We start from the raw sequence: 25,014 nt of genomic DNA, 5'->3' as shown, positions 1-25,014 counted from the left end.
CGAGTTTACAGGGACAGGAAGGGAAAGGCGGCAAAGGGGCCACGGTGGGGGCACCACGCAAGCCCCACGCGAATACCGAAAAACTTCCACGGCAGCCGCGCTCGCCTTCAACTCGAAAAGCAGCGTTCGCTTTGAATGAGGCTTTCCCTCACTAGCAGGAAATTCCATTCCTCCAAACACCGTTTCCTTGTCCAGGCTGCAAACGAAGTCAGCTTTTCCTCACTGGTCCACCAGGGACGCGGCCAAACCCCCGGCAGCACCCCGCCCACAGAGCGACGCCCCGCCCAACCCGGCCGGCCCCGCCTCCTCCTGACACGTCCGCACGACTCGGGGCGTGGCTTCCGGCGACGGGACGCGCTTTCCGGGAGAGTCCCTCGGCTCCCTTTCCTTCCGGGGCGGGACTTCCTGTGCATCATAGATGCTGGGCTGTGGAGCTGGTAAGGAGGATCCGACGGGAGGGTCTCCTGGTCCTTTGAGCGGGCACTCCGGAGAGCACTTTTCCTCGCTTGTCTCTCTTGCATTTTCCTGCACGCCACGCCCCGGACGCCGGGCGGTGTCGGCGCCACCACCCAGCGGAGACTCTGCCACTTCCTCTTTCAGGCTCCGCCCCCGGCGTCTCGTGACCATGACGACCGCCCCGCGGGACTCAGTGGTGTGGAAACTTGCGGGACTGCTGCGGGAGTCCGGTGAGTGGACTTCCGGTTGAGCTGGGCTTCGGGCGAGGTGGGCGTGCCCTGTGCCTTGAGAGCCGCGAAGGTGCGATGGCTGGGGTCGCCAGCTGTCACTTGTCCCCCGGCTTGGTTTGCACCGCCGTTGCCTTCAGTGTCCTTGTTATCGTGGACGGTCTAAAGCCTGGCCATCCTGCTTTCTCCGCGCGGTCTCTGATACTCAGAGGGAAGTGGAAGTGGTCACTCTGCCGGGGACTGAGCGTCGTCGTGTACAGCACGGCGCCAAGTGTATTGTAGGCAGAAGCCGGGGAGTCAGACTCTCCTGGCTTGGAGTTTCAGAGTTGGCCCGAGAGGGTTTTCTGAGCCTCACGTTTTCTCGCCCGCAGAATGACATCATGATTCGTTTTAGCTCATGTGAAGTATTACTCATACAGCTTCTCTATTCATAGAGAGTCTTGCTCATGTAGATTCTTTTTAAGTGTCAGAATCGGCAGCTGTGGTTATTAGGATGGCTTCCCTCTGCCCGGGCAGTGGAGCCCTTCGCATGCAGGGTTAGCATTAGTTTTGGCAGAACAAGCTCTTAGACAGAAGTAGCAACTTCCCACCAGCTATGTGGCCTCAGTGGAGATGCTTAACTTCTTGGAGGCTCTGTTTTCCTGCCTGTAGGACAGAGTCAGTGGGGCTTCTCTTTGGGCACTTCGGGAGATGTAAATAGGGCCACAGAGTCATCTGGCACTTGTTGCCAGTTAAGGTCAGCTGCTGCTCCTCCCTGCTTGCCACTCAGATTGGTGGTTTTGGGGAATCTCTCTCTCCTGGCTTGTGTGACTAATGATACAGTGACCGTGCTAATGATATTACAGCTACAGGGTGCTGTGCACCTGTTGTACTTCCTCCTCTGGAGCAGGAGGCTCTTTGAGGGTGGGAAGGGTCCTGGAACCACATCAGCGCTATCCCCGTGTCGAGTGTGCAGAGCTGCCTCGTGCAGGGTTGTAGGATGGGTTCATTTCACAGAAGTTTGATAGGGCCCTGCGGGCTCGGGCGGCTGGGATGTGTGAGCATGTGACTCCGAGGAGGTTGGGGAGGGAGATCTTTGTGCTGGTGCTTGCAGGAATCTATGCACATGACACAGAACTATGTCTGCACATTGTACAGTGGTCTGATGTGCTGCCTCCGATGCAGTCATTGGGGGAAACTGGGTTAATAGGTGGGGCCTCTGAGTATTTCTACAGCATCCCTTCCTTCTGTCACTTTATTATTTATTTATTTATTTATTTTTTGACAGGCGGAGTGGACAGTGAGAGAGAGAGAGACAGGGAGAAAGGTCTTCCTTTTGCCGTTGGTTCACCCTCGCAATGGCCGCTGCGGCCGGCACGCTGTGGCCAGCGCACTGCGCTGATCCGAAGCAGGAGCCAGGTGCTTCTCCTGGACTCCCATGGGATGCAGGGCCCAAACACCTGGGCCATCCTCCACTGCACTCCCTGGCCACAGCAGAGAGCTGGCCTGGAAGAGGGGCAACCGGGACAGAATCCGGCACCCCGACCGGGACTAGAACCTAGGGTGCCAGTGCCGCAGGCGGAGGATTAACCTATTGAGCCGCAGCGCCGGCCATCTGTCACTTTATTTTAAAGTTAGAACAAATTCTTCATGCCCAGTCTATGGTTGGGTTCCTTCAGCGCAGTGGTGAATACGAAGGTGACCCAAATATGCCTTCAAGGATGACTGGGCCATTTAAAGCCCTGAAATCGTTAGTCTGGCCTTGCCAAGGCAGCTGCAGGTGGGACTTGAAATTTAGTAAATCTTGGGGCCAGCACTGTGGTGTGGAGGGTTAAGCTGCCACATGCAGTGCCAGCATGCCTTATGGGCACTGGTTCTTTTCCTGGCTGCTCCACTTCTGATTCTGCTCCCTACTAATGTGCCTGGAAAAGCAGCAGAAAATGTACTGTATGTAGTATTATTTGAAAGTTTCTGACATGTGCATATTACGATCCCAGTCAGAAAAAGAAATCAAGAGAAAACCTTCCAACACCTCTTATGTAGAAGCGTGTCGTGTGAATGTGCAGCAGGGTGATTTATTGAGAAAGGAGGAGGTTGAGCCGGCGCCGTGGCTCAATAGGCTAATCCTCCACCTTGCGGCGCCAGCACACCGGGTTCTAGTCCCGGTCGGGGCGCCAGATTCTGTCCCGGTTGCCCCTCTTCCAGGCCAGCTCTCTGCTATGGCCTGGGAGTGCAGTGGAGGATGGCCCAGGTGCTTGGGCCCTGCACCCCATGGGAGACCAGGAAAAGCACCTGGATCCTGGCTCCTGCCATCGGATCAGTGCGGTGCGCCGGCTGCAGCGGCGGCCATTGGAGGGTGAACCAACGGCAAAGGAAGACCTTTCTCTCTCTGTCTCTCTCTCACTGTCCACGCTGCCTATCAAAAATAAAAAATAAAAAAAAATAAAAAAAAAAAAAGAAAGGAGGAGGTTGGTCTCGAGCGGGGCAGTGGAAGGGGATGCGTCCGACAATGAGCGGGCTGTATTTCCAGCGCCGCGAGCAGACCAGGCCTATCTGAGCAGAAGGTGAAAGAATGTGCAAATAGGGGTTAGAGTTGTGTAGCACAGCAATCTCATGTGTCAGGCTGAATAGCTAGGACTCTGTTGAAGATGGGGGGAGCCACTGAACACTTCTGAGCCTGGGAGGAGGTTCAAAGTTTGATCCGAGAGCGGAAGATCGGTGACATGGGTCGGGGAGGTGTCTTTGGGGTGACAAAGTCTTAGAAGGAAGGGAAGGATCTTTTCACTGCATCCTCCCTCCTGTCTGCCCTCTCCCTGCAGGGGACGCCATCCTGTCTGGCTGTAGCACACTGAGCCTGCTCACTGGCACGCTGCAGCAGCTGAACCGCATATTTGAGCTGTACCTGGGGCCATGGGGCCCTGGCCAGACAGGCTTCGTGGCTCTGCCCTCCCACCCTGCCGACTCTCCCATCATCCTCCAGCTGCAGTTCCTCTTCGATGTGCTGCAGAAAACGCTTTCCCTCAAGGTGCTGGGGGCGGAGGGGGGTGGGATGGGGCAGGATGCACCCAGGAGAGTGATGAGGCTGGAGTGGGTAAGGGGGCGAGAAATCTGCAGGGCCGAGAAGTGGCTGTCAGATGCAGGTACTTGGGCTCCGGGAGGGAGACCTGCTGTGCCTTAGTGGCTGTGGTATTTTCCTTTTAGCTGGTCTATGTTCCTGGTCCTGGCCTCCCAGGACCCATCAAGATTTTTCCCTTCAAGTCTCTTCGGCAGCTGGAGGTACAGGGGCGTTGGGGCACGTGGTGCATGAGACCCAGCTTGGGGCAGCCTCTAGGAGATAAAGAGGTGGCGTCTTTTTGTGGGGAGGCCAGGCCCAAGTGTACCATGTGCAGTATGTGGTACCCGCTCTCTTTTCCACTTATTGCTTCCCTTACCCTTTGTGGGGCTTTGTCATTTTCTTCCCGCTCCCGGAGGGGAAGTGGGGATGAGGCCTTTGTCTTCTCTGAGGTCCTGCCCCCTCCCTCGCCCCTCCCCTGCGCAGCTCCGAGGTGTCCCCCTCCACTGCCTGTCTTCTCTGAGGTCCTGCCCCCTCCCTCGCCTCTCCCCTGCGCAGCTCCGAGGTGTCCCCCTCCACTGCCTGTCTTCTCTGAGGTCCTGCCCCCTCCCTCGCCTCTCCCCTGCGCAGCTCCGAGGTGTCCCCCTCCACTGCCTGTCTTCTCTGAGGTCCTGCCCCCTCCCTCGCCCCTCCCCTGCGCAGCTCCGAGGTGTCCCCCTCCACTGCCTGTCTTCTCTGAGGGTCTGCCCTCCCTCGCCTCTCCCCTGCACAGCTCCGAGGTGTCCCCCTCCACTGCCTGTCTTCTCTGAGGGTCTGCCCTCCCTCGCCTCTCCCCTGCACAGCTCCGAGGTGTCCCCCTCCACTGCCTGTCTTCTCTGAGGGTCTGCCCTCCCTCGCCTCTCCCCTGCGCAGCTCCGAGGTGTCCCCCTCCACTGCCTGTCTTCTCTGAGGCTCCGCCCCTCCCTCGCCCCTCCCCTGCGCAGCTCCGAGGTGTCCCCCTCCACTGCCTGTCTTCTCTGAGGCTCCGCCCCCTCCCTCGCCCCTCCCCTGCGCAGCTCCGAGGTGTCCCCCTCCACTGCCTGTATGGACTCCGTGCCATCTACTCGCAGCTGGAGACCCTGATTTGCAGCAGGAGCATCCAGGCTTTGGAGGTAAGCGGGGGGAGTGCGCCCTGATTCCTTGTCCCGCGAGACTCGGAAGACCGAGCTGTGTGTCCTCTCCAGCCTTCCCCAGCCCCTGCCTCCCTCCCGTGTCCTTGCTCGCTGTCCCATCCCGCAGCTCCGTGTCCCTGTCACACGTTCACAGTTACACCAATAGCACCGGCTTAAATCTCCTAGTGTCTGCCCTCCTCCTCTCCCTGCAGGGAACTCCTTGAAGACAGAGAGAGCTTTTCTTTTTCTTTCTTTCTTTCTTTTTTTTTTTTTTTTTAAGATTTTATTTATTTATTTGAGAGGTAGAGTTACAGACAGAGAAAGAGACAGAGAAAAAGGTCTTCCATCTGCTGGTTCACTCCCCAAATGGCCGCGATGGCTGGAGCTGGGCCAATCTGAAGCCAGAAACCAGGAGCCTCTTCCAGTCTCCCACATGGGTGCAAGGGCCCCAGCACTTGGGCCGTCTTCTGCTTTCCCAGACTCTAATCAGAGAGCTGGATTGGCAGAGAAAGAGCAGGGACTCGAACCAGTGTCCTTATGGGATGTGGGCACTGCAAGTGGAGGCTTAGCCTACTACATCAGAACACCATCCCGTTTTTTTTTTTTTAATTAATTAATTTATTTATTTGTGAGGCAGAGAGGGAGGTACAGAGATCTTCCATCCACTGGTTCACTCCCCAAATGGCCACAATGGCCAGAGCTGGGCCAATCCAAAGCCAGGAGCCAGGAGCTGGCTCAGGTCTCCCATGCAGGGGCAGGGGCCCAAGGGCTTGGGCCATCTTCTGCTGCTTTCCCAGGCACATTAGCAGGGAGCTGGATCAGAAGTGGAGCAGCCCGGGCTCAAACCAGTGCCCATATGGGATACCGGTGCTGTAGGTGACGGCTTCACCCACTACACCACAGCGCTGGCCCAAGCCCTGGGCTCTGTTTAAGCAGGCATCCGCGGATGGAGCCCAGTGTATGGGGCACGAATGACGGGATGGTAGGGCATGGCCTTGGTGTGGAGAGGAGGGTGGGGTGGAGTAAGGAGCTGCCGTGTGCCCGCTCAGGAGCTGCTCTCGGCCTGTGGAGGTGACCTCTGCTCTGCCCTGCCCTGGCTGGCTCTGCTTTCCGCGGACTTCAGCTACAATGCACTGACTGCCTTAGACAGCTCCTTGGTGAGTGCCTCGGGGAGGGACAGGGACGGGGTTCTAGCAGCAGGGCCAGTGGGCTGTGGGGCGTCCTTGTAGTGAGGCTCAGTTCTCTGCTTCCTCTCCCATCCCCCAGCGCCTCCTGTCAGCCCTGCGCTTCTTGAACCTGAGCCACAATCAAGTCCAGGACTGCAAGGGCTTCCTCATGGTGAGTGTGAGCAGCCTGGCGCCGGCGGCGCCCTCACCCTCCCAACTGGACCCTTGCGCTCTGACTTGCTCTCGCCCCGGGCGTGGTCACATCCACCACCAGGCGGATGTGGTTTGGGGGCTCAGGCGCTAGCATCAGACAAAGCAGAGTTCAGATCTCCACTTCGGATGACCGGTGTCACTTGGGCCAAACCAGGTGACTTCTTGGTTTTGTGGGGAGCAATTCGGACTAGACTAAGTTACTGGAATTAAGACTTATTCTATGCATCTGCTCTCCCACAATATGGCGCTGGGAGAGAAGAAAACAGCTTCTACCCAGCTGCCTCCAGTTCAGCCAATGAACTGTAGGACTTGCTCCTGATTGGAGGAGAGCAGCGTACTTGGCGTGTGGGCAGCCGAGTTAGGATTGGCGGAGGAGGACTATAAAGGAGGAGAGAGACGGCATGCACTAGGAACATCTAAGGGGAACATCTGAAGGAACACCTGTGCAGCCCCCGAGAGAGCCGGCCGGCGGTGTGCCGCTCCCCTGCGGAAGTGGGGAATGTGGCCAGGGGGAACTGCCCTTCCACGGAGGTGGAAGGGATAGTAGCCAACCCGGGAAGAACCAGCAGCAAACCTGGGGAGGGCCGAGCAGACGAAAGAACAGCGCAGGGTCCTGTGTCGTTCCTCCACGAAGAGGGGGAGCGACATAATGGTGCCGTGACTCGGATAGGAAACCTAGGACGGATAGGAAACTTAGGAGGGAAGAAACGGGAAGAAATGGGAAAATACCGGAAAGAGAGACTAGCAAACAGCCTAGGGAAAAGCCGGACGAAAAAGGTGCCGGAAGAAACTATTGAAAGCCTAGGCATAGACTCAGATACGGACTACGGGGGGAAGCTGGGAGAAATCTCTAAGGTCGAAAGCGAAAGTGAAAGCTAGAACAAACAGACTCGGATACGGACTGTGGGGAGAGGCCAGGAGAAATGAGGGAGGAGTATTGTTGGAGGAAAGCTTGGGGAAACATACCGGGTAGAGAAGAATATTAGGGAAATTGAAGCCACGGGGGGCAGGCCGAGGCGGAGACGAAAGCCACTTTGGGATTCTCAAGTTAGCCCGGGAATAGGGGGCGAAAAGTTGAAACCAGAAGCAGAAACGTAAGCCAGATTGGGATCCGTCTGATTAGCCCGGGGAGCAAAGGACGGGAAGCCAAATCATGGGGCGGAGACGTGAGCTGGGTTGAATTCGCCAGGCTAGCCCGGGGAACTTGGATTGAATGCTAGTGGCGGAGACGTGAGCTACGCTGTGTGACTCGTGGAGGCTGCCGCGCGCAGAGAGAGCGTGCGGGGCACAAGTAGATAGGGAACGCTGGGCTAAGTGCGAGACCGCGGAGTGTGCGCGCAAAGCCGAGCCGCGCAGATGAGAGAGACGCGGGCTGAAGCGGCTCAGCCGGAAAGCCGCTGAGAAACAGCCTCGGGGCGGGCGCCGGGAAGCCGCGGGGATAAGAGAAACAGAAGTTTAGAAGTAAAATGAGAGAAATAGGAATGCTGGAAGATAGAAGTAAAATGGGAGAAATAGGAATGCCCGGAGATAGAGAAATAGAGAAATAGAAAGGCCTCCCCTCAACATGGCAATGAGAAGGCTTGGATTCGGTCTGCCTGATTAGTGAGGCGATGAGCACCTGCGGGCGGCTAGCAGCTTATGCGCCGCAGGTCACCGAAGACAGGCACGAATTAACATCAAAAAGGCCTCCCCACAATACTGCAATGAGAAGGCTTGGATTCGGTCTGCCTGATTAAGGCGGTAAGCACCAGCAGGCGGCTCGACCAGAGTATGAGCCGCAGGTCACCGAACACAGGCACGCATCAGCGCCTAAAAACTTCCTCACAACATGGCGAAGAGAGGACCCGGATTCGGTTTGCCTGATTGATAGGACTTGTAAGAACCTGTGGCAACTCTAGCAAGTAGAGCAGAGTGTGTGCCGCGGGACACTGAAGACAGGCGCGTATCAACGCCAAAAAATAAAAAGAAAGGGGGATCTGTGGGGAGCAATTCGGACTAGACTAAGTTACTGGAATTAAGACTTATTCTATGCATCTGCTCTCCCACAATATGGCGCTGGGAGAGAAGAAAACAGCTTCTACCCAGCTGCCTCCAGTTCAGCCAATGAACTGTAGGACTTGCTCCTGATTGGAGGAGAGCAGCGTACTTGGCGTGTGGGCAGCCGAGTTAGGATTGGCGGAGGAGGACTATAAAGGAGGAGAGAGACGGCATGCACTAGGAACATCTAAGGGGAACATCTGAAGGAACACCTGTGCAGCCCCCGAGAGAGCTGGCCGGCGGTGTGCCGCTCCCCTGCGGAAGTGGGGAATGTGGCCAGGGGGAACTGCCCTTCCACGGAGGTGGAAGGGATAGTAGCCAACCCGGGAAGAACCAGCAGCAAACCCGGGGAGGGCCGAGCAGACGAAAGAACAGCGCAGGGTCCTGTGTCGTTCCTCCATGAAGAGGGGGAGCGACAGGTTTCTTCACCTGTTAAGCAGAACTCGTAGGAGTAGCTGGAGGTTACCAGGAGCGCTGGATGTTACTTAGCCCGGTGCGTACACGCAGAGCCGCTGCTGAACAACCTGTCTTCTGGGTTCTCCCGCCCCCCTGCCAAGGGTGGACAAAGCTGGATGCTAGTTAAAGAAGTATGGACAGATGTTACTCAGTATTAACTGTGACGCTAGGGAAGAGGATGCAACAGGAACTAAATTCCACCTCAGTCAGTGCGGAAGAGACCGGGTGTTTTGAAGGGAGGGTGGGATGGGAGAATAGCAAGGCCTGAGCAGAGCCGGGGAAGTGGGAATTTACAAAAAGCAGCAAGGGGACATTGTTCCATGGGAAACCCATCTGGGTTTGCTGACTGGACTTCGTCCATGCTAGGCCCCCACCTCCCACAGAGACTGAGAGAAGCGGCTCTGTCTTCAGGTATTGGCTGCAATGAATAGTAAATTCTTTGGCGGCCTTGAGTTTCCCCAGGCAGGAATTTAAGGGCACTGAAGTGGCCTTCCTAGATGTGGGCCCGAGCTGTTAGGAACCACATTAGTGTTTGTGCAAGGTTTTTCTTTTTTTTATTTGAGAGGAGAGAGAGAGAGATACGGAGAGCTTTCATCGTCTGGTTCACTCCCCAATTGCCTGCAACAACTGGGACTGGGCCAGGCCCAAGCTGGGAGCTGGGTATGCAGTCCATGTCTCCCACATGGTAGGTGGGAACCCAGTTACTTGAGCCACCGTCACTGCCCCCCTCAAGGTCTGCGTTAACAGGAAGCTGGAGTCAGGCGCTGGAGCTGTGAATGAAACCCAGATACTCTGATGTGGGATGTGGGCGTCTTAACCACTAGGCTGGATGCGCCTGCTCCCTCTTGAAGTGTTTTTTGTTTTTAATTGATTTGAAAGACAGAGTGCCAGAGATTGAGATAGATGTATTTTCCGTTTGCTGTTTCACTGCTTCAGTTCCGGGACTATGACAGACTGAAGCCTGGAACTTGGAACTCAGTCTAGGTCTGCCATGTAGATGGCAGGGACCCAAGCAATTGAGTTATCCCTGCGTCTCCTAGGGTGTGCATTAGCAGGAAGCTGGATCATCAGTGGAGGTGGGACCTGAACCTAGGCTCTCTGATATGGGCTGTGGGCATCCGAGTGGCACTCAACCTGCTACACTGCAACACTCACAAGATCTTTAATGTAGAAATGGAAAGAATGGAATTTTTTTTTTTTTTTTTAAGGAAAGGATTTACTTTATATATTTGAAAGAGTTGAGAGAGGGAGAGAGAGAATGATCTTTCATTGCCTGGTTCATTCCCTAAATGGCTGCAACAGCCATGACTGGACCAGTTCAAAGCCAGGTGCGTGGAACTCCATCTGGGTCTCCTACGTGGGTGGCAGGGGCCCAAGTAGTTGGGCCGTCTTCTGCTTCCCCAAGTACATTAGCAGCGAGCTGATCAGAAGTAGAGCAGCCAGGACTTGACCAGTGCTCATAGCTCACTGTGCCATAATGCCAGTCCTGGAAAAAAAAATTATTCTGAATTTTGTTGAGCTTGTGCTGAACAGTCTTCCGTTTCTAATAGGCCAAGGTCGAGGCCTAGTTAGAAAGAGGTGTCCGAAGGCCTTCACCAGAGTTGGTCAAGGTGAGAATCTTTTGTCAGTCCTTCTTCTTCAAGGAAAGAAGAGACACTTGTCTTTCCTCTGAACAACATAAATCCATTTCTTGCCTGATCAGCTTTTGTTCATTAAGGAGCAACTGAAGTATATATTGAGACCTGGTAATAGAGGGTATTTGCCGGATGGCGTGAGCATTTAATGGAGGACATTTCTATGGAAATGAAAAGGAAAGATCAGTGGTTGGAGCAGACCATAAATCCATTTTCTGAGTCCAAAAGGCAGCCAGCTGAGAAGATTTCTAGATGTTGAGCTCTGAGCTTCTTGGGAGGCGGCGTGAGGGTGGCAGTGGCAGTCTGATGGATTTCCTGGGCTGTGGTGTGGGTGCTCTGGCACTGACTCAGACGTCGGTGGCACACTCACGGTCCTTTCCTGGATCTGAGCGTGGAAGATGCAGGGATTCCCGCGGACTGTCTCATGCAGTGGTTCATACATGAGCTGTCCTTTCAAGTTTCTATCAGTAGTCCAGTTTCAGCTCAATGGGGCTTTTTTCAGCTTCTGGGGGGAAGACAGTCTACAAGATAGCCCAGAGCTACAGTGTAGTCAGGTTTTCATTTTCAGTGTAGCCAATTCAAGAGGGAGGGACAAAGACCAGAAATGTTAGTTTGGAGAATTGTAGCCAAATACTGAAGCAAATTGGAAGAATTGAGAACTTGGTAAGGGCTGACAGAATGTGTAAACCAGGACCCAGTCCACTTTTATTAGTAGTAGATAATCAAACCTCAAAGAGAATGAACAGTACTAGGAGGCCTGTGGCCCAGTGGGTTAAACCATATGCCAAGATACCATATCGGAGCACCATTTCAAGTCCTGGCTCCCGGCTTCCAGTCCAGCTCCCTGCCAATGCAATGGAGAAGGCAGCAGAAGGTGGCTTGGGTTCCTGCCACTCAGGTGGAGCTCTGAGTTCCTGGCTTTGGCCTGGCCCAGCCTTGGCTGTTGTGGCCATTTGGGCAGTGACCTGGTGGATGGAACATTTCTCTGTGTCTCTGTCTCTGCAACTCTACCTTTAAAATAAACAAATCTCAAAGAAGAAAAAAGAAAAAACAAACAGGACTAGAATCTAGTAACCCGTAAGGGTATGTAAATACTCTGTTTAGTTGAGGCATGCAAGTTTTCTCTGTAGTCGCCACTTTCCCCCTTGATGAGACAGTAAGATGATTTACAAAATCAGCCTGGTCTCATTAGATTGGACCTGCTTAGTTGCATAGGTGCGGTGAGAATTGTAATTAACTACATAGGCTTTTTTTTTTTTTTTTTTTTTTTGGACAGGCAGAGTGGATAGTGAGAGAGAGAGACAGAGAGAAAGGTCTTCCTTTTTGCCGTTGGTTCACCCTCCAGTGGCCGCCATGGCTGGCGCGCTGCGGCCAGCACATCATGCTGATCCAAAGCCAGGAGCCAGGTACTTCTCCTGGTCTCCCATGGGGTGCAGGGCCCAAGGACTTGGGCCATCCTCCACTGCACTCCTGGGCCACAGCAGAGAGCTGGCCTGGAAGAGGGGCAACCTGGACAGAATCCGGCGCCCATACCGGGACTAGAACCCGGTGTGCCGGCGCCGCAAGGCAGAGGATTAGCCTGTTGAGCCATGGCACCGGCCCAACTACACAGGCTTTTTAAGTTTGCTTTGGTGGAACATATTTTTTTTAATAAAAGAGAGCTTTTTTTTTTTTAAAGGTTTATTTATTTATTTGAAAGTCAGAGTTACACAGAGAGAGGAGATGCAGAGAGAGAAGTCTTCCATCTGCTGATTCATTCTCCAATTAGCCACAATGGCCAGAGCTGCACCGATCCAAAGCCAGGAGCCAGGAGCTTCTTCTGGGTCTCCCACTTGGGTGCAGGGGCCCAAGGACTTGAACCATCTTCTACTGCTTTCCCAGGCGCATTAGCAAGGAGCTGGATTGGAAGTGGAATAGCTGGGGCTTGAACTGGCACCCATATGGGAGGCCAGCGTTGCAGGCAGTGGCTTCACCCGATATGACACCATGCTGGCCCCTAAGGGAGAGGTTTTACAGATGCAGTTTGGAAGATCTTGGTTCCTGAAGAAACCGTGGAAGTTCCAGAATCTCCTCAGTAAAGTCAGGCCAGCAGGAGTGGGGAAGCATGTAGTCGACAGGCGTCTCTGGCAACCAGGGAGCTCCTGGGAGGAGCAGGTTCAAGAAGCAAGAACAGGAATCGGGGAGTGAGTGGATTGTCCCTGGAAGCAGAGTGAGGGAGAACTTCCAGCCCAGGAGGGACTTTGAGACACAGCTGGGACTCTCACCTCGAGGCAGAGTCCGTCTCACTGCCTGGTGGCCCTTCGTCCCAGGCGCTGGGTGAGGAGTCTGCTCAGCAGTGGGTCTGCCACTCATCAGGCAGGAGTGAAGCAGAGCCTTCAAAGGTGCACCCTGGGTCCTGGGGGAGAGGCCCGGGGCCCAGTGACGGCTCTCCTCCCATCTGAGTCTTGCTGCCAGGTGGCCGTCACAGCTGGGTGTGGGTGAAGACGGGTGTTCATCAGTAGTCAGCTACTGTGTTGTAGAGGGAAGAGGGTCGGGGGTGGGCTGAAGTCCACCTTCCACCTCTATGCACAGTCACAGCATCTTTTTTTAAAATTAATTTTAAAGATTCGTTTATTTATTTGAGAGGCAGAGTTACAGAGAGGACTTCTATTTGCTGGTTCACTTCCCAAATGGCTGCAATGGCCAGATCTGAGGTGATTCAAAAACAGGAGCCAGGAACTTCTCCTAGGTCTCCCACGAAGGGTGCCCAAGCACTTGAGCCGGCGCCGTGGCTCAATAGGCTAATCCTCCACCTTGCGGCGCCGGCACACCGGGTTCTAGTCCCGGTTGGGGTGCCGGATTCTGTCCCGGTTGAGCCATCTTCCACTGCTCTCCCAGGCCGTCAGCAGGGAGCTGGTTTGGAAGTGGAGCAGCCGGAAGTGAAACCGGCACCCATGTGGGATGCCAGCGCCTCAGGCAGAAGTTTAACCTGCTATGCCACCTCACCAGCCCTGGCCACAGCATCTTAGAGGGAGAGTGAGAAAGGGGTGCGGTGGGGCCTGAGCAGAGCCAGGGCAGTGATTTGCAAAGAGCAGGAAGGGAACGTTGGTCTGGTAAAACCCATTAGGTTTGCTGATTGACTGGCCCTTATCCAAACTAGGCCCAGACCTCCCACAGAGACCAGGAGACAGGGGTCCCGTGCTCAGACGTTGGCTGGAACAAATAAAATCTTTGGCAGCCTCAGTTTCCTAGGCAGGAACTTAAGTGGGCTGCTGGGGCCATGCTGGGGCTGTGGCCTTGAGCTGTTGGGAACCGCGCTAGTGTCTGTTCAAGTCTTTCCGCGGGGCGGGTGGGCGTGGTGGGGGAGGAAACGGTTTGTGCCAGAGACGACAGTTTTTTAGGGGAGGTTGAGGCCGAGAGAAGTCTGCTCCGAGGTGTCTGACTAGCTTTTGGTCAAGGGGAGTCTTTGTTTCCCTGGCCCTGCCAGGATTTGTCTGAGCTCTGCCATCTGGACATCTCCTATAACCGCCTGCATTTGGTGCCGAGAATGGGACCCTCCGGGGCTGCTCTGGGGATCTTGATCCTGCGAGGCAATGAGCTTCAGAGCCTGCGTGGTGAGCCTGGGGCACAGGGGCCAATGGGGAGGGGAGTGCGAGTGCGGCGGGGGTGCGGTGGAGGGGGCAGTGGTCCTGCAGGTGGCCTGGGGACCACGTGCCTCTGAGCCTCCTGAGGGTTCGGAGTGGGCCTGAGCCGTGAGGGTGTGTCTCTCAGCACCCCCCTATCCTCGCACCCCCACGCCCTTCCTCCCTTCTCGCCCCCGCCCCAGGCCTGGAGCAGCTGAGGAACCTGCGGCACCTGGATGTGGCGTACAACCTGCTGGAAGGACACAGGGAGCTGTCGCCGCTGTGGCTGCTGACTGAGCTCCGCAAGGTGAGTTGTGGCTGGGCCCTCTGCCCCTGGACGGGAGGCTGGTGCCTTCCTCCCACGGGGCAGGTCCCAGGCACCCGTCATCCTCTCATCCTGCCTCTCAGCTCTACCTGGAGGGGAATCCTCTGTGGTTCCACCCCGAGCACCGAGCCACCACTGTCCAGTACCTGTCACCGCGGGCCAGGGATGCTGCTCCTGGTGTGAGTGACTGCCCGGTGTCCCTCTGCTTTCCCTTTCCTGCCTAGTCCCGCCTCCCCCGCCCACTCTTGCTGTCCCTGGGGAGGGGCCTGGGACTGAACCCCATGTTTACTCTTTGTTCAGTAGCTAGCTGACCCACCCCAGCTCTCCGTCTCCTCTTTGTCTCTGTTCAGTTCCTTCTTGATGGCCGGGTCTTGTCACCGAGGGACTTCCAGGTCAGTGCGGTGGGGCAGGGGAGCCGGGTGACAAGGAATGCTGTGAAGGGAGGGTGCCGATGGGGAGCTGGGGTGGCAGGGCGTCTTCCTGGACATCCTTGGTTGGCGTGGGTGGGGCATGGGTGCTCCATGGCCCCAAACTGTCTCTTCTTCCATGTCACATGCCAGACCCCTGCTTCTTTGGGGCTTGGCCCGTCTGCCCCACCTGTGCCCTGGGTAGCAGGGAGTGTGACCGAAACCTCAGGTGGCCCTGAGCTGAGTGACAGCCTCTCCTCAGGGGGCATTGTGACCCAGCCCCCACTTCGGAAGGTTAAGGTCAGTGGCGTTTTTGATCGCCTTGTGTCTGGGGTTGGGTCTGTCCCTGTGTCCCTGGCTTCTCTGTGGTCAGGGAGTAGTAGTAGGGAGGCCTTACCTTGCCAGTGGCTGTCAGTGGGGGGTGGCCACAGGTGGTGGACCTGGCAGCCCTGGCTTTTGTAGAGCTCAGTCCCTCTGCCTGCCCTCAGAGCCGAGTGCGCGTGAGGCGGGCCAGCATCTCTGAGCCCAGCGACACAGACCCGGAGCCGCGGACTCTGGAGCCCTCCCCTGCCGGTAAGTCGGCCCCTCGCCCCTCCCGCCCCGCCCAGCTCTCTCTGCCCTCCGAGTCAGGTGAGGGCCTGGTCGGAGAAGCTGTTTTCAGGTGGGTCGGAACACTGTAGAGGGTCTCGGGTCTTCCCTCCTCTCTCCTGGGTTAAGGAAAGAAGTGAATGTCCTGGGCAGCGTTTGCCGGAGGGTTTCAGGGATCATTAACGTTGAGATGGGTCGCAGCCGTGTAGGAAATGGATCTCGTGGCCAGATGAGTTTGGGAAACGCTAGGCTGAGCATCCACGCTTCTTCCCTGAAGGCCGTCTCAGGAGCTTAGATGCAGGACTGTGTCCTGCGAATCTCGAGCAGCGTTCCAGAGCGCGCCCGGGGACGCGCCGCTGAGGGAACGCTGCTGCCCCGTGCACAGCCGGGTGCTGCTCGCAGAGGCGCGCCCAGGAGAAGAGGCTGGGCTTACTCAGCTCTGCCCCCCCACCCCCCCAGAATGGTTTGTGCAGCAGCACCGGGAGCTGGAGCTCCTGAACAGCTTCCGGGAGCGCTTTGGCTGTGACTGGCTGCAGTACCGGAGCCACCTGGAGACCTCTGGGAGCCCCGTTCCTGCTGCCTCCAGGACCGCCGCCCTCAGCACACCTCCTCTGGACTCCCCGGATCCAGAGACGCTGTCCAGCACCCTGCCCAGCCTTCTGCCCGCAGAGAAGGGAGCCACAAGCCCCGAGGAGTCACCCCCAGAAATGTCAGAGGAGGGCAGGTTGGGGGCAGAGCCGCAGGAGGACGAGGAGGGGGCGGAACAGGAGGAAGAGGAGGAAGCAAAGGAGGAAGAGGAGCAGGCCCAGAAGGAAGTAGCAGGTGGGCACCGCGTGGCCGTGGGGAAGCTGGCTAAGTGATGCGCATGTCGGGGAGTGGGGACAGGGCAGACTGGTGGGAGGGCAGAGCCTCGGGGGTGCTGTCCCTCCCTCCAGGCCTCTCCTGGTCTCTCCACAGTGGAGCTCTGCCGCCCCATGCTGGTGTGTCCCCTGCAGGGGCCCGAGGGCGTGCGGGGCCGGGAGTGCTTTCTCCGGGTCACTGCTGCCCACCTGTTTGAGGTGGAACTCCAGGCGGCTCGAACCCTGGAACGGCTGGAGCTCCAGTGTCTGGAGGCCGCTGAGGTAGAGCCCGAGACGCCAAGCCAGCAAGAGCCAGAGCCCGAGGTGAGGGGGCGTCCTCAGCGTGGCTGTCAGTGCGTGCCGGGCCCTGGACCGTACTCCCTCAGGGCACTCGGAGCCGAGCGGGATGCTTGGGGGACGAAGCCTGTGTGAGGGTGGCTTAGGGGCTGGGCTGAGGAGTGGAGATCCACGCTGCAGCTTGGATGTCAGCACGGGCCCTTGGACGGGGTCCCGAGAGCCTGTTTCCCTCCGAGCTCTCAGGGCAACACTGGTCCCACCCTGACACCCCCACTCCACCACGGCTTTCACCTGACCCCCTCTTCCTGCGCAGGGCTCAGGCCTGCCCCCTGGGGCCCCCGTCCTCGTGCTGCACTTCTCCTACATTTGCCCTGACCGGCGCTTGCGTCGCTATGCGGTGCTGGAGCCCGATGCTCACGTGGCTGCCCAGGTGAGGGGCTGGAGCAGGCCTGGGAGGCTTTGGGGCATGGGAGTTCCTGCCCCCAGCTGCCCCCTAACCCCCTCTGGCAGGAGCTGCTTGCCGTGCTGAGCCCAGTCGCTGGCAGAGCTCAGCAGCAGCTGGGGGAAGCCAGGGACCTGCGGGGGGGCAGATTCCAGTGTCTGCGTTGTGGCCGTGAGTTCAAGCCCCACAGTGAGGAAGGCTGGAGGCCTCTGTTCCGAATGACAGGTACCAGGCCTGCCCTTGACCTCGCTGCCCACAGCCCTCCCCGCTGCAGGGAAGGTGGCTGTGGGTGGGGCTGGGAGGGGGTGGGAGAGCCCCAGGGAGGAAGGGCGCGAGGGGGCGGGGAGCGACTGTTCTGTTGGAAGGGGAACTAAAACCTGCTGCTAACCTTTTCAAGAAAGAAAATGAACAAGAAAAGGAGAAACTGTTTTTCCCCTCTAGTCAGGAAGTGTCGCCTCTGTAGCTGCTGCAACATTATTTCTTCATGACCTGAAGGCTTTCTGGCTCCTCGGGCTGCGCTTCAGAAACGACGTGAACCCCGAGGAGCCCTCCCCGCAGGATTGGGTTCTGGTGCTGCCCCCAGAGCGAGTTTGGCTGCTGGTGTGTCCTCCCTGGCTGACTTTGGAAGCCGCTTGATACCAAATAGTGCCTTGTGGCTCTTCTAGTCTGTTATTTGCAGCAGGTTTTTTCCACTGTAGGCCGCTCAAAAGGCGGTGTCTTTGAAGAAGAAAGTAGTCTTGAGCACAGCTTTGTCGGGGTGCCTGATTTTTATTAGCCCCCCTCCTTTCCAGCAGCAGCTGAAGCAGGGGTTTACATTTTGTTCAGAAAGTGGAGCCGTGCTCTGTTCCCCAGCCTCAGCCGGTCCAGTCGGCTGCAGGCCCCACAGCACAGTGTGGACGACTGAAATAGTCCCAGCCCTCCTGCGCCCTGGTGCCGCTCCTTGGGGCCCTGTGGCCTCGGGTTCCTTCTGTGGTGGCATTATTAGCGATCACTCTCTGTGCCAGGGACTCCTTTTATGTGAGCATCAGTTACCTCCTCTGAACAAAGTGCCCCGCACCGGGACGCTCCTAGGGGATTTGGAGGCCACACGAAGGCACCAGGCACAACACCTGGCATGAGGCAGGTCTCCCTGACTTGGCCGTGGCTGTCATCTCCTGCAGCCAGGTGGCCTTGGACAGCAGGTGTAAATTGTTTAGTCTTTCCTCTGTTTGTTTGCAAGATGGGAGAGAGGGAGTTTGACACTGGCCTGCACTCTAGTGCATGCCCAACACCGTGCAGCTGCTCGGTGTTTTCTCCTCACTGCTGCGCGGTGTCCTGGCCTCTGTGCCCTTCCCTGCAGCCGTCCCCCCTGCCCTGGCATCCCCGTTCTGCAGATGAGGAGCCAGGCTCAGTGAGTCCCTGTGACCTGGCTTTGGCTGCAGCGCCATTCATAGGGTCAGGGATCGGGCCCAAAGCTGTCACTAGAGTCCTTCAGCTGTTGATTTTGGTGTTCAGACATGGCTGGTAGCACAGAGGTACTTGGTCAGCCCAAGGCTGGGGATGGGACTAGAGCAGGGTTCGGTTGAGTTGGGGCCAATTTGTGATGAGAAGGTGGGGTGTAGGCCGGCGCTGTGGCTCACTAGGCTAATCCTCCGCCTAGCGGCGCCGGCACACCGGGTTCTAGTCCCGGTCGGGGCGCCAGATTCTGTCCCGGTTGCCCCTCTTCCAGGCCAGCTCTCTGCTGTGGCCAGGGAGTGCAGTGGAGGATGGCCCAAGTACTTGGGCCCTGCACCCCATGGGAGACCAGGATAAGTACCTGGCTCCTGCCATCGGATCAGCGCAGTGCGCCGGCCGCAGTGCACCAGCTGCAGCGGCCATTGGAGGGTGAACCAACGGCAAAAGGAAGACCTTTCTCTCTGTCTCTCTCTCTCTCACTGTCCACTCTGCCTGTCAAAAAAAAAAAAAAAAAAAAAAAAAAAAAGAAGGTGGGGTGTATTTGAGGAGGCTGTGGGTTAGCGTGTGCCTCGTGGGGACGGGGCCTGCTGAGTCAGCACCTGTGCCGGGGGAAGGAGTTGCAGGGCTCGGGTTATGGTGCAGTTCTGAGGCTGGAGATGCCACACTGGGAGGCCTGAGGTGGGCGGGGAGTGCCGTGGAGTGGTGCGGGCTGCTGTGCTGTGTGCGGGAGGCTCACAGGGCCTGGGTCCGCCCTTCCCCGCAGAATCTCCTGCTGTGTGTCCACACTGTGGTAGTGACCATGTGGTTCTTCTGGCTCTGTCTGGGACAACCCCTACCTGGGAGCAGGAGCAGGGAGAGCTGTCGCCGGTTCCCTGTCAGTCCTTGAGCCCTGTCTGTGACCCCTCTGGCCACGGCGACCACCTTGATGGGGCTGACGGCGTCCCACCCCAGCCACCGATCACCCACACCCGCAGCAGCTGGAGCCTCAGCCCCCGTGAGTACAGGTGACAGCCAAGAGTGGGTTGGAAGTGGAGATGGAGCCCTGGACTGCCAGAGGCAGCTGATGGTCCACTGGTTGCCCCCAGCCCTTGAGCGCTGTGGCCTGCGCTCCGTGGACCACCGGCTCCGGCTCTTCCTGGATGTCGAGGTGTTCGGCGATGCCCAGGAGGAGTTCCAATGCTGCGTCAAGGTCTGTGACACCTGACACTGCCCGTGCCTCTGACTGGCCCTGGTGTGCACTGCTTCCACCACGGCAAGTCGAGCCGGGTCGGGGGCTCTGGAGGGATCAGATCCAGCTCCTGGTTTCAACTCCAGCCTCCCTTCCTTGGCTGTGGGCACACGTGGCTGTATTTGAGTCTCAGTGGCCACCTTTCTCCACGGGACCACACTTGCCTCGCAGAGTGGCAGCACGAGAGCCGATGTCCGTAAGCTGCTCGGTGCAGCCCCTGGTGCTCAGGACGTGGGGCCTCCTGTACCCTCACAAATACACAGTGCGTTAGGCCTGTTTGTTGAGCACCTGATATGTGAAAGACATTAAGGAGGCTAAGCCTGTCTTGCCCTTGATCTTAGAGTCCGGGGTAAGGAGCGGATGACGATTGTGCAACGTGAAAGTGCTGTGGTTCGGCCAAGGGCTAGAAGGGGCATCTGGTGCTCCGTGAGTTCAGGAGCCTGCCTTGGAGGTGCTGCCTAAGCTCAGTGTTGAAGCATGAGTTAGAAGTAGGGTGGCAGGAGGGGCTGGTGTTGTGGCGTAGCAGGTAAAGCCGCCATCTATAGTGCCAGCATCCCATCTAGGCACTGGTTCCCAGCTCCCTGCTAATGCACTTGGGAAAGCAGCGGAGGATGGCCCAAGTCCTTGGTCCCCTGCACCCCTGTGGGAGACCTGGAGGAAGCTCCTGGCTCCTGGCTTTGATCCCATTTGGGGAGTGAACCAGTGGATGGAAGATCGCTCTCTCTCTCTGCCTTTCAAATGAATAAAATAAATCTTCAAAGTAGGGAGGACAAGGATGTCGCAGGTGAAGGAGGAAGGGAGGCGGGAGGGCCAGGGAGCAGGGCGGGTGGCCTGGGGAGAGGCGCCAGTGTGGCTGCTAGAGATTTGGCCTTGGTGCTGAGGACTGCTGGGAGCACTGGAGGACCTGACGGCTTTGTGCTTTGGAACTGGCTGGCAGAGTGTGGCGGGTGGGCTGGGGGCGGTGAGGTGACAGAGGGGAAGCACTAGGGTCTGAGCCGGGCAGGGGCTCACGGTGGCATCGCAGCAGGGAGAGCGGGCCAGCTTTCAGTCCCCTTCTCCTGCACTAATGACTTCCTCTTCCCTTAGGTGCCCGTGGTGCTGGCCGGCCACACGGAATTCCCGTGCCTCGTGGTCGTGTCTGATCACAGGCTTTACCTGTTGAAGGTGACGGGGGAGATCCGGTGAGTTAGCTGGGGGCATGGCCGGGGCCTCCCTCCCCATCTCTGTCCTCACTCTCTGACACCTGCCCCGTCTCTCTCCACAGCGGGCCTCCGGCTGGCTGGCTGCAGCCGACCCTGGCCATTCCGCTGCAGGATCTGAGTGACATAGAGCTGGGCCTGGCAGGACAGAGCCTGCGGCTGGAGTGGGCGGCTGGGGCGGGAGGCTGTGTGCTGCTGCCCCGAGATGCCAGGCGTTGCCGGGTCTTCCTAGAGGAGCTCATGGGTGAGACAGGGGAGGGGCCGGGGGTGGGGCTGCGCTGCCCGGGTCTGGCACCCTGTGATGGTGACAGTGACAGTGGAGCTTGTACAAGTTTCTGAAGTCAAGGACTACGGAGAATGGGAAGGTACTAAGAGGTGGAGGGCTGGGCTACAGCAGAGCAGAGCCTGCTGAGGCTTCTGGCTGGCTCTGTGCAGATGTCCTGGGGTCTCTGCCCCCTACCCGGAGGAACTGCATCAGCGCCAGGGAGGAGGAGGTGACCCCACAGCACCGGCTCTGGTGGGTTTGGTGCCCAGGCCCTCTCTCCCTGGACATGGTCCTGCCACCTGTCCTCATGCCCACACCGCCCCATGGGTTCCTCCTGACCCAGCCACCATGCTTCCTTCCCGCTGCCCCTCGCACCCTTCCGCCGCCACCAGCTGACCTGCCCACGTCTGCCACGTTCCTCCTAGGCCACTGCTAGGAAAAGACGCTTCGTCGGAGGCCCCCCAGTTCTTCTACCTCCGGGCGTTCCTGGTGGAAGGTCAGGGCTGTGTGCGGCAGCTGGGCCCCCAGTCTCTGTACCCATCAGCCTCTGCGGTGCCCCCGTAACAACTGGCACTTGGTGGATCCTGGCCTTCCTTGGACCCCTGGCTGGACTCCAGTGGTGGCCCTGGTGGTCCCGCTTCTCGGGGGGGCCTGGAAGGCGCCTGTGTCCTCAGAGACCTGTGCTTTGGGGTCCTGGCTGTCCCTGACGTCGGGCAGATCATGAGTCTGCTCTGCCTTGTCCTGTCGGAGAAGCTGGGGCCGGGGAGGGACCCTTGTTGGAGCTGGGTGGGGGCCGGCACAGGCTCCCCTATGTGGAGCCTCAGAGGTCTGGAGACTGCAGATCCCTGGCGTTCGGAAGGGGAGGGTCTTGCCCCTGGGGCACAGGCTGTTCTTCGTCCAGCCCTGTGAACGGTTCCTCCCGAGCCGCACGGGGACTTGGGCCCTCGATGGCCTTCTGCTCTGGATCTTACCCTGCCTCTCTCCCTCCAGGCCCCTCTGTGTGCCCCGTGTCCCTGTTGCTGACTCTGTCCACCCTGTACCTGTTAGACGAGGATGCGGCAGAGCCCCCTCTTCCAGCAGCTTCGGGTGAAGCCTCTGAGAAGGCCCCCGCATCGGGGCTGGGCCCTTCCCTGCACGTCCGGGGGCAGCAGCCCCTGAGCAGCCTGAGCTCCGTGCTGCTCTACCGCACAGCCCCGGAGGCGCTGCGCCTGGTCTTCTACGATGAGGTGTGTGTGTGTGGGCGGGACGGCAGAGGGCATGGGCTCTGAGGACAGGGTGGGGAAATGGGTCTGGGGAAGCTGGGGATCGGAGCCAGGATGGAACTGAGGGCTGGACAGTTGGTGAAGGGGACGCGGAGCCAGAATGGGGACCTGGGATCGCCCCAGGTGCGGGTGAGCAGCAGGGGGAGCGCGGGGCAGCTGGCAGTGTGGACACCCAGGACTTGAGCCACTTGGTTGTGGGAGGCCTTTCCTGAGGCCCCGGCTGCTTGCCCTGTGCCAGCTGGGCCTGCTGCGCACGGCTGTGAGCTCCACGGCCACAGGAGGAGGAAGGACTGTCTCTAGTTCCATTTCACAGATGAGGAAATAGGCTTGCGGACATTAGCAGGAATTGAGCCCGTGCGATTCCTTGGAACTGACTGTAGAACTTCCGCTACATCGGGAAGGGGAAGGAGATGAGTTGATAAACCTGGAGGCCCTCTGGGGGCTTCCTGTAACTGTTGACTGGGTTCAGTTCACAAAGTTCAGAGTCAGGGGTCCTTTATGGGAACTGATACAGGCTTGGGAAGGAGATGAGCCAAGGAGGGGTGGTGAGTCCTCCCTGGCCTCCCCATCCCCGCCTGGGAGTTCTCCCTGTCTCTCACCCAGCTAACTGCTTGGCCTGCCAGGTGTCGCGGCTGGAGAGCTTTTGGGCACTGCGTGTTGTGTGTCGGGAGCAGCTGACAGCCCTGCTGGCCTGGATCCGGGAGCCCTGGGAGGAGTTGTTTTCCATTGGACTACGGACGGTGACCCAAGAGGCCCTGGACCTTGACCGTTGACACTGCCTCTCTGGTTATGACCTAGAGCGTGAGCCAAGCCACAGATACTTCTCCTGAACTCTGCATCTGGCATCCGGACTCTGGCTGGAGACTTCTGCAGCCTCTGGGCGCTGGCCAGTGAGACACCAAGTGACCCGTGGTTAAGGGAAGGGCTAGAGAAATGGTCTGGCCTCTGGCACGGCTGGCCCAAGGAGTCAGGCCAAGTGGTTGGTAGGCATGTTTCTCCTGCACTTTTTCTCAGGTATCAATAAAGTTGTTTCCATTGCAGGTGTTGTGGGTGGTGGTACTTAGGTACGTCACTCATGGGCCAGCCACGTCCCTAACCTTTTCAACAAACTGCTCTGCGTGTAACTCTTCCCCAGTGGGGACCCCCAAGCAGCCGTGTTGGTGCTGCAACACCCCATCTCCAGGCACACTCCGCATGGCCCCAGCTTATGTGGGCACCTGGCCAGCAAGCTGCAGTGGCCCATTTTGTACCTGGCGTAAGCTTGCTGCCACAGAGCGGGGCGGGTTGGATTCACACTCTGGGGTTTCAGATGGGAACTAGTGAGGATCTCGGGCCATTGAGGAGGGTGGCTGGGGAGAGGGTTGCTGGGCCGTGGAGGGAGAGGTCAGCATCTAGAACTTTCTGTGCTTGCCTTCTCAGCGCCACCTCACTCATCCTAGTGGCATGGGTGGGCTGCCCCGACTCCTGCACCCCTGGCTCTGTGTGTGTGCTGTGGTGATTGGCTCAGGACCGCTCGGGTGGCCTGGTTTGGCCTAGCCCTGGCCTTTGACTGGAGCCGTCCAGACAGAGGCGAGTGTCCTCCTGGTGGATTGCTGTGGAACAGCCTGGAGCTGCTGGCCACAAGGGGAGAGCTTTCCTGAAAGTAGAGCCTTGCAGAGGATCCCGCCCATGAAGAGGGAACAGGAGCAACTCCTGGGGTGTCTTTGGAGCGCCTGGACCCAGCTGTGCCTGAAGGCGGACCCCTTGCAATTTTACATATGCAAGTTAAAGGAAACAACCCCCCCTCCCCTTTTTTTGGCTTTCCCTAATTTGAGCCAAGTATGAACCCTGAGGGTCTTAGCTAAACAACCTCCCACTCCCAACTTGAGTCTGGCTGAATGGGGATGAGCACAGCGGGGGCACTGATGCCCCCTGATGCATGTAGAGTGACCCTGGGCTCTGCTTCCTGTTCCTGAGGCTCTGTGATGAGTCCGACCCACTTTCCGTGCCAGGCCACGGACTTGGCTAGTGTGTGGACAGCCTGCCTGGAGGGACACACAGCAGGGCTGCGAAAGGGTATGGCAGCATCCTGACCAGCCTGCTGTCTCTATGTGGAGTTAATTTGGGGGCCATTGAAAAAGTTTTTAGTAAAATTTATTTGAAAAGTAATGAACATACATTGGGAAAATATGCTATACTCAAGGACAGACAGTAAAACATGAGCTGCTCGGGGCAGGCGCTGTGGTGTAGTGGGTAAAGCCACTGCCTGCAGTTTGGCATCCCATATGGGTGCCAGTTCTGGTCCTGGCTGCTCCACTTCCGATCCAGCTCTCTACTCTGGCCTGGGAAAGCAGCAGAAGATGGCCCAAGTCGTTGGGCCTTTTCTGCACCCATGTGGGAGACCCAGAGGAAGCTCCTGGCTCCTGGCTTTGGATCAGCGCAGCTCCAGCCGTTGCGGCCAACTGGGGAGTGAACCAGCAGATGGAAGACCTCTCTCTGCCTCTTCTTCTCTCTCTGTGTGATTCTGACTTTCAAATAAATAAATAAAAAAAGAGCTGCTCTTGTGTCCCTGACCCCTGACCTCCCCCTCCAGGCTCAAGCATTGTTACCCATTTTTGTGCATCTGTCTAGAAGTTTCAATGTACATGTACCTGCACGTGTATGCAGTTTGCTCAGAAAAGGGTAATTAAACCCAGCGAGCTCTGTAAGAATCCACAGGCTTCTAAGACGGATGTCCCCAGCAGGGCCTGGAGGAGGAAACTGACCCGTGGAGCTG

General features: G+C 57.8%; 1 protein-coding gene and 1 long non-coding RNA gene across 4 annotated transcripts; both read left to right on the top strand.

Annotated features, from left to right (window-relative positions):
* The first annotated feature begins 313 nt into the window (after positions 1-313).
* On the top strand, positions 314-23,299 carry STK11IP (serine/threonine kinase 11 interacting protein). 3 transcript variants are annotated; one of them, XM_051848117.2, is made up of 25 exons: positions 315-437; positions 601-686; positions 3,482-3,687; positions 3,864-3,938; positions 4,770-4,865; positions 5,915-6,022; positions 6,132-6,203; positions 13,838-13,964; positions 14,177-14,280; positions 14,382-14,477; positions 14,649-14,690; positions 14,859-15,005; positions 15,194-15,278; positions 15,753-16,115; positions 16,251-16,456; positions 16,743-16,859; positions 16,940-17,096; positions 19,069-19,299; positions 19,391-19,494; positions 20,620-20,714; positions 20,798-20,976; positions 21,168-21,249; positions 21,423-21,493; positions 21,988-22,223; positions 22,883-23,299. In XM_051848117.2, exons 2-25 carry the CDS (start codon positions 626-628, stop codon positions 23,030-23,032), a joined length of 3,210 nt encoding a protein of 1,069 aa, XP_051704077.2. In that variant the 5' UTR covers positions 315-437; positions 601-625; the 3' UTR covers positions 23,033-23,299. The 3 variants fall into 3 exon arrangements, 2 of the variants coding, with proteins under 2 accessions (XP_051704077.2, XP_051704078.2); XR_007920276.2 differs by lacking the exons at positions 21,168-21,249; positions 22,883-23,299 and having other exon boundaries at positions 314-437; positions 21,988-22,065; XM_051848118.2 differs by lacking the exons at positions 5,915-6,022; positions 6,132-6,203.
* LOC138849156 (uncharacterized) lies at positions 6,210-13,837 on the top strand. The gene is made up of 2 exons (XR_011387565.1): positions 6,210-6,409; positions 8,701-13,837. It is a non-coding gene; the product is annotated as an uncharacterized lncRNA (long non-coding RNA).
* Positions 23,300-25,014: the final 1,715 nt, after the last annotated feature.

The sequence above is a fragment of the Oryctolagus cuniculus genome, chromosome 3 (assembly GCF_964237555.1).
Source record: "Oryctolagus cuniculus chromosome 3, mOryCun1.1, whole genome shotgun sequence".
Taxonomy (NCBI): domain Eukaryota; kingdom Metazoa; phylum Chordata; class Mammalia; order Lagomorpha; family Leporidae; genus Oryctolagus; species Oryctolagus cuniculus.
This window is presented reverse-complemented; position numbering and strand designations above follow the sequence as displayed.